This window comes from Stegastes partitus, unplaced genomic scaffold, assembly GCF_000690725.1.
Source record: "Stegastes partitus isolate 25-593 unplaced genomic scaffold, Stegastes_partitus-1.0.2 Scaffold8, whole genome shotgun sequence".
Lineage (NCBI taxonomy): Eukaryota > Metazoa > Chordata > Actinopteri > Pomacentridae > Stegastes > Stegastes partitus.
Window position 1 is genome coordinate 91,917 of NW_007577739.1, and position 14,925 is coordinate 106,841.

Genomic DNA, 14,925 nt, shown 5'->3' on the forward strand with positions numbered 1-14,925 from the left:
GACTGTAAGTAAAAATTGGTGTGCATACCTCTGCAGGACGTCCCATCAACCAGCTCCAGACCAGACGGGCAGGAGCAGCTATAGGAGCCCATGGTGTTGGTGCACTGGCCTCCCACGCACGAGTTGGTGTCCTCGCATTCATTTACATCTGAATTCACACACACACACACGTCATCAGCATGACACATTCACACCAGCTGTAAATCACACGGTCTCACTTCAATTTTGCCCAAGTTTTGTCATCTAGATGACGAGCTTCCAGACCACAGCGAGCATGTCAGAAAAGTCATGCATCATCTGCAGCATTAAGTAATAGTCGGTCATACTGCGCTGGAACGGATGACTGTGAAAGCGATTGCGTAGAGTTCATAAAAATGTAGTGACCACAGGGAGTCGCCCGCCGCACCGTACCTTCACATGACAGCCCGTTGGGCGCCACCGAGAAGCCCGGGTCGCAGGCCATGCAGGAGAAGGAGCCCTCTGTGTTGGTGCAAACACCCGTGGGGCAAACACCTGGGGTCTGGCACTCGTTAATGTCTAAAAGATTGAAGAAGAAGAGAAGGTTATTAAGCTATAGGTTATCATCTGAAGCAGAAGGGACCTCTACAGAGCCCACGTTTTGTGCTTCCACTGTCTTATCTATTAAAAAAATTATTAATAGCAACGTGCGACTGAGCTTAACTTTACTGCCTAACATACAGTAAGCAAAGCCCTCTTTATTAGATCGCACTGACAGTGTTTTATTAAAAAGGGTGGAAAGATAAGTATGCTGGACGGTCATCGAATCCAAAACAGCGAGCTATTACAGGTGGCGTATAATTACTGTATCTACAAACAGTCACTGGCTCGCTGTTATGTGATCATCGGGAAATTCCTCGAGCCGGCACAGATTGTATTTCTTAAGGAGAAAATAGTGCGGGCCATTGTTAAGTGATTGAGATGGCTCCGTTTTGCCTTTGGGTGAACGCAGCGAGTTCAGCGGGGCAGGCTCGCTGCAGTACGCAGACGGCAGGGGAGTGGCTGACTTCATTTCAAATTAAGCCCCCTGATATTTTCCATGGCATCAGAGACATCCATTAAAATCCTATCAGAGGCTGACTTGGACTCGGGCTTGTTTTGTGAAACTTTTTCCCAGCGCAAAGACACATATCGGTGGGGGATCTTCCTCTCCGGGCTAGATCCACACTTCCATTCAAAAACACACGGCGGTACATACGGCTAACTGAGACCACGTTTGAATCCGTTTAAATAATCATTCTTTTTCTGCTTCTCATGAAGTCATGACAGATCCAACCTCACTGGCTTCGTCAAAGCAGCCATCTCTCTGCATTGATCTCATAAATCATGTCATGACAAATTACTGAGCACTGTAAAGAGTTTTTGTAATCATGTTCTGAGCATTCCTCTGCTACTCTAGTCAACTTCGGCTTAGAGTGCTATAATAAACTCCTCTAAGCAGGTAGGTAAATACAGGTTTACCTTCACAGTTGTGACCATCTTTAGACAGCTGGAATCCGGCTCCGCAGCTTGTACAGGTGTAAGATCCTGGCGTGTTCGTGCACAGCTGGCCCGGGCACGAGTTAGCCACCAGGCACTCGTCCACATCTGGACAAAAATACATGGACACATCATAGTACAGATTACCATCTCTGGCTTCAAATAAATAAAGCCTGCCAGTTGTAATCAGTTAGATGGGTAATCACTGCAGCTAGGAATTACAAATGTCGACACCACCATCTTTTTAGCTGAGCAAACTGCAGGACATTCGCCTGACATCATCGTGTTCTATTTGAGGGCTGATGTTTCATTGTGTTGAACAAGGATCAGATGAGCGGTGCCAGAGACGGAGGGGTCCAGCTATGATGTGATGTCTACGAGTATTTTGGGCTCAGATGAAGACACGTTGGGTCCAAACTGTCACACCTGATGCTGTTTGCCTACAACCTGTACCGGTTGGGCAACATGCTGAGCAGAGTCGGCGCTTTTTGACTCTCTGTTCGGTGCAGAGACAAGGTCTGGCATGTTTGAATGAGAGCACCTGAGCCCAAGTACACAAACATAACAAAGAACACTCGTGCGGAAACGAAGCCAAAAGCCTCACCGTCACACTGCTGTCCATCCTCCGACACCCTGAAACCGGGCTGACAGATGACACATGTGAACGAGCCCTCTGTGTTTGTACAGGTTCCCTGGGGGCAGGTTGTGGGCAGCGCACACTCATCAACATCTGTTGTGAAACAATACAGACGTTTACACATTCGTGGCAGGACCGGACTGCCTTTGGAGCCAAGAAATTCAAATTGATGAATGCAAGAAGTATTTTCACCACAAGTATTGGTTCCGTGACCCTGAATTTAGGATACATGTGCGGCTGTGCCAAGGTCTGGGCAGTGTTAAATAAACCAACCTTCACACAGCTCCCCGTCATATGACACTCTGTAGCCTGTAGGGCAGTTCTCACAGGTGTAGGAGCCTTCTGAGTTTAGACAGATCCCGTTGGCACAGGTAGACAGGGACTGGCATTCATCAATATCTACGAGAAACACATGCACACCAGCACAGGCATGCACAGACATCAGCATTTATATATAGGACTGAGTAATATGTGGAGGGAATGCAGTTAAACGGCAAAAGACATTTAATGGCGTATTGACAAACTGCCCAGATGAGTTTCCTGCAACAGTCGCAACAATGCTAATGGTTTTTACTGAGTGAGACGCACAGCTGGAGATTGAATTTACCTTCACACCTCTGCCGGTCTTGAGACACTCTGTAGCCAGCCTTACATCTGGTGCAACTGTAGGATCCTTCAGTGTTGGCGCACACTCCACCTTGACACAAGTCACCCTGGGCACACTCATCAACATCTGGAAACAAAAAAAGGACAGGATTCATCGCTAGTGGGCAAACAAATCATCGCTATCTCGCAGTGTTTCTTTAAAACTGCACTTAAATCATTGGACAGCCACTGTCATACCTTCGCACGTCAGTCCGTCAGCAGACGGTCCAAACCCAGGCCTGCAGTTCTGGCAAGTGTAGGAACCTGCAGTGTTGATGCAAATACCCTCGGGGCACGCGTTACCAGTTGCGCACTCGTTGACATCTAGCGAAAAGAAATAATTTGCAGACATTATGCTGTTGTCGAGAGAGAGCGCAGAAGTATGCAGCGATGAGTTACACCCAACAGCTCCAGATAATCCTTTGCAGACCTTCACAGGATTTGCTGTCTGAGGTGACTTGGTAACCATGGTTACAGGTGCACTTGTGGGTGCCGTCCAGATTGACACAGCGGCCGTGGAGACAGACTTCCGGAAGCACGCACTCGTCCACATCTGGAGGGAAGATACAGAGGGAAGATGGAGGGCCTCAGAAAATAAAGACAACTCTTTGTAGCTTCTTTTTTTTTTTGCTGCAAGCTTCCATAGAGCTACTCACAGGGCTGTTACATCCCTGACTGACCTTCTGACTGACAGTTACCTTGGCAAACGTTGTCCGGTGAGAGGGCGTAACCTTGGAAACAGTTGCACGTGTAGGAGCCCTCGGTGTTGACGCAGCGACCGCGACCGCACACGGCCGGGTTCAAGCATTCGTTCAGATCTGAGGACAGACGGGGGTCAGGACAGGACACAACATATATGAGAAGGGGACTTCAGATGCCATTCTGTCACAGAAAATGAGAAAAACAACTTATGTGCTATCTACAGTTGTAATTTGCTTCCTGCACCTACAATTCTAATCTACAATCTCTGCATGGATAGATGCCACCAGAGGTAAAAGGGAAAGTATGCTTGTGTGCAATTTGGGCGAATGACCCTTTAACAAACGATAAGATGCATGAGTGATTATCCCTCTGGCAAAATGGGGCTTTGTGATAGAGATGTAAATAAAATTTTGAAAAAAAATAAAAAATAACGATCTGCATTCAAAATAAGGGTTGTGTCAGCATAAATCAGCAGTAAAAAGGAAACAATTACAGCATAATTAGTGTGCACAATGACTGCAAACAGCAGTCATTACATTACATCAGTACCAAGACCAAACACCATTCATGAAGACCTTTTTTTACTATGTCTGCTTTTTCCACTTGGTGAGTCAGAACCGTTGACCCGTGGCAAACCTCGTACAGAAACATTGCGTTATAGAGGAATTTATCAAGTGTTAACAGAAGCATATATTTTCGGTCGGGGAGAGTAAAAGCACCGTTTGAGTGTAAGAGACAGAGCAGGAGACGTTCAAAGAGGAAGGAAAAGTCTGCAAAGGAGGTGGTGAAAGGTGATTCTGAAACGCAGGGCACACACACGGAAAACTCTGCAGGAGAGTCACAGACCGGGTTTTGTTTGCCCGGCCGTGGCACTGCCAGACGTCTGTCAGTGTGGCCCGATGCTTTGTTTCTGCAATCATCCGGCATCTCTCAGGCCTCCGCCGATAAGGCCCGACCAGGGAGCGGAGCTGTTTTCTCTATCGCGCCAACAATTAGGCTTATCCACGATTCGGCCAATTGGGTCCAAACTACTGTGCTGCGCTGCCGTCAATTGGCTGAAGCGAATACTGGAAACCCAGCTCTAACGCGGGCCTGTTTTATGTGGCTCCCACAGCGCGGGACCTGTACCGTCGGCCCGCTAGCCCCGCATGTGTGAATGTTCCGAGCAGAAATATTTACTCCCAGCGTTATCCCTCATTTGCCGGGTTCCTCTCAGTCGCTATTTATACACCACGCGTTTACACAGGATGAGAAATATTAGTGGACTGACAAACACCAAAGTGGCTGAAGTGCTGTTTTCCTTGGAGACAAGAAAACCGCCAGACCTAAAACAAGAGTTACTGAAAAATCGATTATAAAAGAACTCAAAAGTACTACTAAAGTTGGTTTTCCGTCGTTCATTTGGTGCTTTTTTTTCACATTTCTGGAATACTCACTGCTGGCGCTTAGGTTTCCAAACAAATTAGAGGGGCGCAAGGTCACACGGAGGGGATGTGGTAAGGAACACCGGTCGGGCTGTTATGTAATCGGGCCGCTTCAAGGTTCTGCTAGCGTGTTAGCTTAAGCAAAACACATACCGAGCGTAGGCTGTCCACCATTTGTGTCGTCAAACCTGCTAATCCACAGTTGGAGTTTTACAGACAACTTTTATGGATGACTGAGAACATCTGTTTGTGCGCCGGGACCTCTTCGCCGTGGGGAATTGACCCGCTGACCTTCTCGTAAGTCTCCTGTGACTGCCTGGTCCTCTCACCTAGCCCGGCGGTGGTAATCAAGCCTCGCCGGCCTCTGCAGGGCCCGACAGTACAGTGGCCTGAGCTCTCCAACAATAATATACTGTTTGTTCAAGGCTGTGGCCAAGAGAAAATATTTGGACTCTCCCAAATTGAAGAATTATAAACAACCTTTTTACGGGGCCAGAGATATCAAAAGATCAGAAATAACACGGTGGATGTGTTTAAACAATATTGGGGATATGCAGAGGCTGCTGGGCGGAGGAGCCGATATACACCCGGCACCGTGGAAACACTGAACGGACAAAGACGGCGGAGGGTTGCTCTCGGTCCGTGCAATGCAGCCGTCATCGCTGTGGCTTTGAGCTGTCATTAGGGGCCCAGAAGTGGTCCACAGTAGACATAAAACATCCAATATGAAGTCTTTTGAAGCAAAAATACAATTTATTTTAGAATATTCATGCACGGCAGCAGTCAGGGTGTCCCTTTGAGCACGAAACAAAAAAACAAAAAAGAAGCCGCAACGCTGCAAATTTAATTCAGCTCGTGCTATTTGGTGAACTGTACTGCATCATAAGCTGTCAACAGGTCTTTAACATCACGGCCCGTTGCCATGTCGCCTTGGGTTTTTTTTTCTCGTTGGTCTTTTTTGTGCTGCCAACTCGAGAGCAGCAGCCTACGTCTAGGTAAATGTTACCTAATACAGGAAGCTTTTACAGCGTAAGAGGGAAACCCGGCTTATTTCCATGCAGCGGTCGGAAACACCCCGAGGACTCTGGGTAGCGGTGGTGGTGCTGCTGCTGCTGTGATGGGGTGTGAGGTTGCCTTACCCACACATCTTTCGTTGACAGGCCTGAATCCCGGGCTGCAGGCCTGGCACTGGAACGAGCCGACAGTGTTGACGCAGACGCCGTTGGGACAGGAGCTGGGATCTCTGCACTCATCCATGTCTGCTCAGGGGAAAGGTGGAACGAGAACATGTAATCTGAATTAGCTGTTACTAAAACAAGGTTGCTAAAACAATGTACACATGCGAGGAAGAAAGAGGGTGTAAATGCTAATGTATACACACACAAAATCCCTCTGTCACGCACTGAACAAGGTTTTCATTCTGGCTTTGACTGGAGCAAAACACAATATGTGTTTTGTTACCGGGCTACACATTAATTCATGGCAGCAAACAAATAGGTCTGGATAGGATTGTGCTGTTATGTGAACTCTGTGTGCGTAGGTGCTTGAGTGTACATGCGAGTCACCTTCGCAGAGGCCTCTCCAGGACTTGGCGTAGCCCGTGTTGCATTCACAGGTGTAAGATCCCTCTGTGTTGACGCAGTTGCCATTCTGGCACTTGTTGGGCATGCTGCACTCATTAATGTCTGCCAGTTTGAATGAAAAGCAAGGGGAACGGAAAAGAAAGTGACTGTTGTGTTCCACGGCATTAATTAGGGCAGGATGCTTTTTAAATTAACACCGCTGACGGACGAGAACTTGCGTTACTCGAACAGAGAGAAAGTTAGCAGCAGCCTGTGTTTCCATTGGAAACATTATATCTCCTACTGTCAGTTGGGTCGTGTCTCACCTTGACAGAATTTCCTGTTCTGAGTGATCACCTGGCTGTAGCCGCTGTGGCACTGACAGGTGTAGGAGCCGTAGCTGTTTACACAGCGGCCCTTTCCTTCACATGGGTCCTCATCACACTCATTCACATCTACCAAAGGAGACAAGAGGAAGAAAGTAAAGTACACTCCCGTTCCATTTCACCAGAAAACACTGCACACTTTCAAAAGCCCTGACTTTGGAACTCCTCTACGGTACAGGCATTCCTCAGCGATGGGCCCGAGCCCAGTCGAGGGGAGCCGAGGCTGCAGCCAAGGCCTTTGTGAGGTAAGGGATCACAGCGTCGTGGCAGCTCTTTGGATGGCCCGAACGCTGTTGTCAGGCATCATGGAACAGGTCAGCATAAACAAACGGATCCCTTTCATTTTGGCTCACTTGACTTCTCAAGGCTTCTGTGCCGCGCAGTGATTGGTGTTGAAGACTTGCTTGCACTGCGATGATGACAGAACGAGCCGCCGTGGCCTCTGGTGTCAGCATGTGTGTGTGTTTGTGTGCGCCTCCTTCTCTTCCAGTGTCCCTCCGTTACCCCCGTCTCGCTCCATTTCTCTCTCTCTGCCTTTGTTACTTACCAATGCAGTTGGTCTGCAGCGCGCTGAGCTTGAATCCCGGCTCACAGTGGCAGGTGTATCCGGTCTGCACGGGGACACATCTCCCGCGGCCGCATATAGTGGGAGTGGTGGCACACTTGTCAATACCTGGGAAAGAGTCGCAAAAGATGTCAGCAGTCGTTACCCAGAAGACAGACTAAATTTTGGACCAAGGGTTACAAAATATTATAGACGTCATAAAAAAAATAGAAAAGGCACATTCCACTAACACATGTTGTTCTCTACGGGAACCCATCTTGCTGTTTTATAGGTGGAGTCTTGGATGAGAGGACGGGTTTTACAGCACTGTAGTGTTCTAACAGGTGGTATGGAGTGCTTACAAAGGGTTCGGCAAGAAACAGGTCATGCACAGTAGAGCCTGACATTAGTTTTGTTCTTGTCTTTTTCCGTCCAAAAGGCAGCGTGGTAAAACAGAGACACCGAGCCGGGCCTCTGTGTCTGGCCTCAGGACAAAACTACGTCTCTCTCTATAGGATTACTGTAAATTCTTCTCACTTCCTCAACGTCTCCGTCACTCTTTCCCTCCACTGCGTCTGTCACCCAAACACTCTTTCACTCTGTCTTCCGCCTCTTCCTCTATTTTTCATAAATCTGGCCTCTGTCCACTCAGGAGAGCTTCCCCTTCCAAGAGGCACACTCTCTCTTGGTTTCTCGCCCTCTCACCCTCCGAGCAGCGCAGCAGATTCAAGCCAAATTGGCTCGGAGAAAAGGGGTCAAATAAAGCTCTCCCCAGCTTTACTTTGGGTAAGCCTGCAAGAATGCCTTATGAGATGTGCTGCCGTCTGCCAGCAGTTGACAGAGAGCATAAAAAATGAAGAGCTGAGCTCCAGGCTGCCGTTTTGTATGGTAGTCCTACAGCTCCCTGTCCACCTGTCAACTGGGTTTTTTTCGATCTATTCAGTGATGCCGGACAGGCCTGCTTTCGAATGCTGAAACTTTTGATGTATTTCTTACCTGTGGATGAGTCTATGGGGGTTCTTTCCTTTGCATCTGGCCTCAGGTTGACACTTAAGTCTGGAGAAGTCTCTGTTAAGAGGGAGGTACAAGTGAGCACAAAGAGAGAGAGGTCTCAGCCTCTACAACCGAAACAAGACACTGTTTGTTTTACCAACCACTACTGCCGTAACTGCCATTCATCGCTCAACAATATAAAAATGATCCACGCTTTCTTTCTTTTTTTTTTCCCGGGCTAAAAACATCACAGAGACCAAAATAAATCGAGTACACTCATTGAATGCAGTCAACCCTCAGACTTCAGCGTCAATGTTTTCGCTGGCGTGAGGGCAAAGCAGACAGAGATCGAGACCGCCACTGCGGAGCAATTTATAGAAATCACATCACATGTCTGTGCCTGTCTGAAACTGCTGCCGGCCTTTGAGCTTAAGAGATGCTAAATCAAAACCGCAACAGGCATTAAACAACAATCTTGAGGCAACTGTTCAACAAGTAGTGTTGTATGATCTGTGTGAGTGAAGCCAAGGAGGGAAAAAAAAACCACATACCTGGATATTTCAGCGGTGAGTCAGTCACAACAGCTGGCTAGAAAACAAGCAAATATTACTCGTCAAAAAAGCATCTGGGTCGCATTTTTCTCCTGCATATTCATATAGTACGCCTGCTTCTGTTGTCATAATCTTCGCTAATTAGGTGTGTGTCTCTGACAAAATGTGGTCTGAATAAGTTATATAATCATAACAAACCCTCCAGCTGAGATAGTTAGAGCATATCGTTCTAAGACAAACATTTCTAAAGCCTGTGCCAGGAGGTCGGCAGGCAGGCAGGGAGGGAGGGAGAACTTACCGGGCTCAGAATTTCCACATCTGCCACAAAACAGGAGAAAAAAAAAGAGGAAAAGTTTATCAGTAGCAAACGTTGACATTCTGCTCGCATTAACAAGCAAACGTTAGCGAATACACACGAAAACCCATGTTCTCTTCAGGCACTCGACTCGCAGCTTTGGAAGTCTTTAGCTCTAATAAAACATAGCTTACGACACATTCGCCCCTCCGAGCCAGACGAAGAAGTAACAGAGACTACTGGCCCGGGGAAAAAAAAACGCAAAGAGAGACAAGGAAACAGATATCTTTGATAATGAAGACAAAAATCCCTAAATATTTATAGAACTGTCTCCTCGTGTAAATCAAAATGTCGTAGCCAATAAAGCATTTCGCGAGCGTTAAATCAAGAAGATACGTTCGCAGGAAATCCCGTGGATTTAGATGTATGGCCGAGGCGGATTACTGGTGTGCATTTCGGTGATGCTCGCAGGCTTTTTTATTTTGATGGATGGAGGACGCGAACGCAGCTTGGAATATGCTCGGTGTTTTATCAAACAAGTATTTATGGAGATCAAAACATCCTTGTTGTTGTTTGGCTGTTAAAAGCTAATCCATTTACATGTTACAGGAAAAAAAAATAACAACTGTCCGGCACTGTTTATGCCATGAATTCAAAATATTCAAGCGGTTAAGCGAACATGATCTAACTCTGAGTGAATAGGAGCCATTAGCAGAAACAGTTATTCATCTCTTTATCATTCACAGTTTACAAGGCTGAAAGCAGCAGAGATTTAAACGCACCAAATATCTAATTCTTACCGTCCGGCTGTCCGGGATGCTGTGGAGTCAAGGGGTACTGGGGTGCTTGTGGTGTCTCGGGGTATTCAGGGTATTGGGGTACTTGTGGTGTTTGTGGGTAGCTGGGAAACTGCGGCAGTGAAGGCTGAGAGGATGGAAACTGGGGATAAGTCGGGTTCTGCTCCTCCAGCGACAACCCAGTGCTCTGCAGCTCGTCAGCCTCCAGCTGCCTGAGAGAAATCTGCACATCAGATCGAGAGTAAGTGTATCCGTGGCCAGCTGGGCAGATCTCCTTGAAGTGGTCTGTGGGGCAGGAAACACAGGAGCAAACAATAAGTGATGGAGAACATCACCTCTGTACTCATAAAGCTAACAATTCGGCTCTGACGGAGCGTCGTCGCGGCTCATATTTCCGTCTGATATTCGCAGTAACACCATAAGCCAAGCGTGTAACACTGTTATGACGAGCATGCTGTGCTTTACTGTGCGCTGTGAATGAGCGGATTGGGTTTCGCCGATTGCTGCAGAACCAGCGAGCTGGCGGCCCAGTGACAGCTGTCACAGAGGGCTACCAGCGAGATTGGAGGGGTGGGCGGATATCTGCACAGTCAAACAGAAAGACACGACCATGCCAGTGGGGGAAGTAGAGGATCATGTAATACTGGCTGACCTATGAACTGTTTGGTGTAGAAGCATGTGAATGAGAGGCTAATGGAGGATTGGCCGGCCAGATAAAAGGAAGGAGACTGCACCTCTTTGTATCGCAGTCCAACAAATCTCAGCAATGGTGAATCCATTACAAGTGAGAAGCGCCGTGTCCCCTACCTGACCTGAAACCATTAACTGTACGCCAAAAAGAGTCTGGAATAGAGATATGAGCAGTGACAGATATGTGGTCGCAGTAAATGCTTGCGTAAATGCAGGAAACGTGGATATGATAGGCTACTGAATGATGAATTTAAAGTGGAAGGGAAATGGGGCTACATACGATCAGGAGCCACATCACAGGAGATGGGGGTAAATATGGAAGGAAGCTCAACGAGCTCCTGTTACCAAGTCACAAGTAATGGGCCCGACCGCCTTTGTTCGGAACATGGCTCGAACAGCTTGTCAGGCCGTACAAAAGCCAGCGTCCGAAATAATCCGAGTCTGTGTGTCTGTGTCAGTCCTGACTGAGCAGCGCCATGGAGGTCTGTGATATCTGATCTATGACAATCCCCATGAATCACCGGCCAGTACAGACACTCCATAAAACCAGCTTGTTTCTCTCACAGACTTTGAAGATTAGATCAGTATGAATAATAAAAAAAAAGAAACGAGATGACAACTACTTCCAATGTTTCACTTGGCTAAGCTATGTATTTCTGCTGTGAAGCTTTCCCGGTCTATTAGTGGGGTTTCTCTCTGAGGGTTGGAGCGATAACACAAGACTGACTCCCACTATTATGTAGCCTCCAAAATATGAAAACTGTTATGTTTTTGGTCCTTTTCCATTCCAAACACATTCAGCTATTTTGAACTGCTTTACACGCCTGCCAGAGAACAGAATGGTGACTGAGTGGTAAATATTCTTGCACTACCATTGCTCGCGCTTGCGTAAGATTACATGTGACACTTTAGATCTGCAAAAGCGTTTAAGCCCGGAAAAGGGCTTTTTCAGCAAGAAGAGCAAAAACCCAAAAAAGTGGATGTTCGATTTTGCAGATTGAGGACAAGAACGGGGTAGCTTTTACCTGATCCCGGCAGTGGACAGCGATCACATGCGGCGCCCCAGGCTTTGCCCACTCGGCTGCAGCAGCATATCTGCTTGGTGAGGTGATTGGCGAGCGGCAGAGAGCACGTGGTGGCTGAAATGGATCGGTAACACGACGCCCTCTGGTCCGACACCGCCTTGTCCGCTGCGAGAGAAGTCAATACATCCATCACATGAATGCTTGAATTACGTGAATCAAAGAAAACAAGCGATACTTACAGACACAGTGGCTCCTTGCAGCATCCAACATGAAACCCGGCTTGCATGTGCATCTGTAGCTTCCTTTGGTATTGAGGCATTCGGCGTTCTTACACAGTCCAGGCAACAGGCACTCGTTGATGTCTGTGAAATATGCAGCGCGTCAGTCAAGCAGCATCATTCTGATTATGGAAATATCATGAAGTCATGTTTTTCCCCCGACAAAACATTTTTTTCTGAACTCCCGCTGAACCAAACTCAGAACACGAACCGAGATTAGATTTAGTGAACTTCACATCGGGAGCTTTCACGCTTGCGGGCCGGCAGACAGGCAGAAAGGTGTCAACAAACTGCAATAGCTCATGTAGTCTAAAGCTGCCGGGAGGCGATGAAATGGGGGAAACTTTAAGGTTGCACAAGTGATGACAAGGGGGAAACACGCGCAACAAATCTGACCGGTGTAAAACAAACGCACTCAAAATCATTTATCTTTTTAGGCATAAAATATTAAAGCTGTAGGAAACCCGGGAATCACAGAGCGATTTAGATTATCATCCTCCTCAGCATCTTTCCTTTACAGTGTCCAATTAGGTCACAGCATCCTTCGGCTTACGTCAGCAAGTGAAAGTCATAAAGAGGTTTTTCCCTCCGTCTGGCCTGAAACATGTGTTGGAGCGATACAGTGGCCAGTGGAGTTCGCCTACTGTTCCAACAGCTCCTGAGTCACAAAGCCAAATGGAAGCGAGCGAGCCGGCGAATGTGCCAGCCAGGAGCATAGGGGGACATATTTGAGGCGCTTAGTCATGCGATCACACAGGGACCAGGCAAAGTTTGTTGTTCTACCGTGTTAAACAAAGAGTACATCATTAGGTCTTTTCCCATTGCTTTGACGACTGGAACCCGACAGCCTGCCACCACAGATTTTCCCAATTTTAATTAATCTGCTCTTGTTTTGTTGTTTTGCTTCCTGCTGGAAAAAGTGAGCTTTTTGAGGGATTGGGGCTGATAAATTGTGCGGACTGAAGCTAATCCAGGGAATGCCTCAATGTTCCCTTTGTTGTTTATTGTTTCGTCTTTTCTATCTCTGCTGCCCTTTTGTTTTTCCATTTCTCTTTCCACTTTTCTATCTCTCTCAGGAGGGCTCGGCTCTGCAGCTACGGCTGCTATGTTATGACAATGTAAACAAGTCTGTGTTTCTGTTAGCGGGGCGACCTGTTTGGATGAGTAAGGATGAGGTACATGCTGTGAAGATGATGAAGCGGGCCACAGATGTTGCGAATGCCTCCGCTGAGACTCCCAGTCTGCACTCTGGAACAACAATATAGCGTGTGCAGGTACTGCGGTGACTCCGGTTTGGTTTTAAGCAGCATCTGGTCAGAGTTCAGGTCAGCGTTGGGCTCAGCCTTCATCACATGGGGTCTTTAATCCATGGTTCGGTTGAGTCCCAGATTAGTGCTATTGTTACAGTCTGCTGGTGGGTTGATTGGGATTGGAACTGACTTCCATGACAACCTGTCATGACCAGCACTAATCTCAACATCTATTTTGAATTCAAGCTTGGTTGCTCTCAATGACAAATGGTGCTTGTGGTAGAAGCTCACACGTACCAGCAGCTCTAATCATAACTGTTTTTGTAGTCTAGTGACACATGATAAAGTTTCTTAACTTCAGTGTCAAACAGTCTGCCGCAACCTTACGTGACCTTTCCTCCCTCTTAGCTTCTGGGAACACCAAGATTCACATGAACACCTGCAGGATTATTTATGAACACAGTAAAGCAAACTGGCAGCATCGCCGTCTTTATAATGTATTAGCTTACGGTTAAAGAGAGCGCCTTAGGACTAGTTCGGAAGTCTCAAACCAGACAGAAGTGATGGGGCCAAAAATGCACCCATTTAAAAGCTGTGAATAGTGAATTCACATTTCTCAAAATACAGCCAAAGCAGCCAAAAGTGTTTTCACAGATTCCTTCATATGTGTCAGGATCTCAACCTGATGACCCCGCCAGCATTTGAAGTGATGAACGTCAAAAGTCAGCGTTTTAAAATCATTAGTAGCTTTTATTAACTTTATCCAAAATGTCAAAAGAGTTATGTAAGACTTCCATCATCTCCTCTTTGAAGCGGTGTATGAGTAATATGACCTGCTCCCAGCACCAGTTTACCACCCACAACACAGCCTGCACATGCATCTCTGTGGGCCTTTCATCTAACCAGCGCACTTACAAGTGGCCAATTCAGCTGACCTAGTTTCAGAGAAGCAGCTTCTGAAGATAAGGAATCATCTCTGAAGTCACAGGGCTGAGTACGGCTCTGATGGAGCACATCTTATCTTGCTGGCGCGAAGACGTCACCGACCTCAGGGGTCAGCGTATGAAGGCAGAGCGGTATAAATCAGGCCTATTTCCAAATATGAGACAAGCTCCGCTCTGTTCCAATAAAACACACTACAAACAGCTCAGAATAGGAGCCGCAGTCGGGCAAAGCTGGACACCATCCTGATAATAATGACAAAATCCCAGAAAAAGCAGATTTTTGCCTTCTTGGCAGTTGGTGCGGGACCTGAAATTAGAAATAATTTCTGGGAATGGAGCAGCAGCTGAGCGGGACAGAGAATTTTAAGCGCTCCAGTAAATATTGTGGGTAGCTGTCAGCTTTGCTTTTTTGGAACGCAAAAAATGAGCAACTGAAAGGGAGAAACATCTTGAAACAATCATAAAAGAAAAGCATGAATAATAGAAAGATAAATTTCCACATTTGTTGGCTGCTTGACGCACTATTGGAAAATAAGTATGTCCTTGTCCACAGGTCTTTATTTTATTAAAATATGCTTCCCTGCTCAATCATTACCTGAGCACATCAATAAGCCAGTAACTGCGCGCAGATCAGAGGAAGCGTTGAACTTGCTGAACCAGTGGATGAGGCCTGTTGCAGAGGTAGTCACTGCTGTCCACTGGACC

At 47.0% G+C, this 14,925-nt stretch overlaps 1 protein-coding gene across 1 annotated transcript in view; it reads right to left on the reverse strand.

The window, feature by feature from the left end:
* Positions 1 to 14,925, reverse strand: part of LOC103357876 (latent-transforming growth factor beta-binding protein 2) — an 87,728-nt gene that overhangs the window by 21,482 nt on the left and 51,321 nt on the right. Inside the window, exons 10-28 of the mRNA XM_008282621.1 lie at positions 11,988 to 12,110; positions 11,749 to 11,913; positions 10,037 to 10,318; positions 9,240 to 9,259; positions 8,942 to 8,978; positions 8,394 to 8,465; positions 7,401 to 7,526; positions 6,794 to 6,922; positions 6,471 to 6,590; positions 6,045 to 6,164; positions 3,478 to 3,597; positions 3,210 to 3,332; positions 2,978 to 3,103; positions 2,742 to 2,867; positions 2,408 to 2,533; positions 2,102 to 2,227; positions 1,480 to 1,605; positions 412 to 537; positions 29 to 148 (exon numbers count right to left, since the gene is read on the reverse strand). Of these exons, the coding sequence (XP_008280843.1) occupies positions 29 to 148; positions 412 to 537; positions 1,480 to 1,605; positions 2,102 to 2,227; positions 2,408 to 2,533; positions 2,742 to 2,867; positions 2,978 to 3,103; positions 3,210 to 3,332; positions 3,478 to 3,597; positions 6,045 to 6,164; positions 6,471 to 6,590; positions 6,794 to 6,922; positions 7,401 to 7,526; positions 8,394 to 8,465; positions 8,942 to 8,978; positions 9,240 to 9,259; positions 10,037 to 10,318; positions 11,749 to 11,913; positions 11,988 to 12,110 (2,313 nt within the window). The remainder of the gene's footprint in view (positions 1 to 28; positions 149 to 411; positions 538 to 1,479; positions 1,606 to 2,101; positions 2,228 to 2,407; positions 2,534 to 2,741; positions 2,868 to 2,977; positions 3,104 to 3,209; positions 3,333 to 3,477; positions 3,598 to 6,044; positions 6,165 to 6,470; positions 6,591 to 6,793; positions 6,923 to 7,400; positions 7,527 to 8,393; positions 8,466 to 8,941; positions 8,979 to 9,239; positions 9,260 to 10,036; positions 10,319 to 11,748; positions 11,914 to 11,987; positions 12,111 to 14,925) is intronic.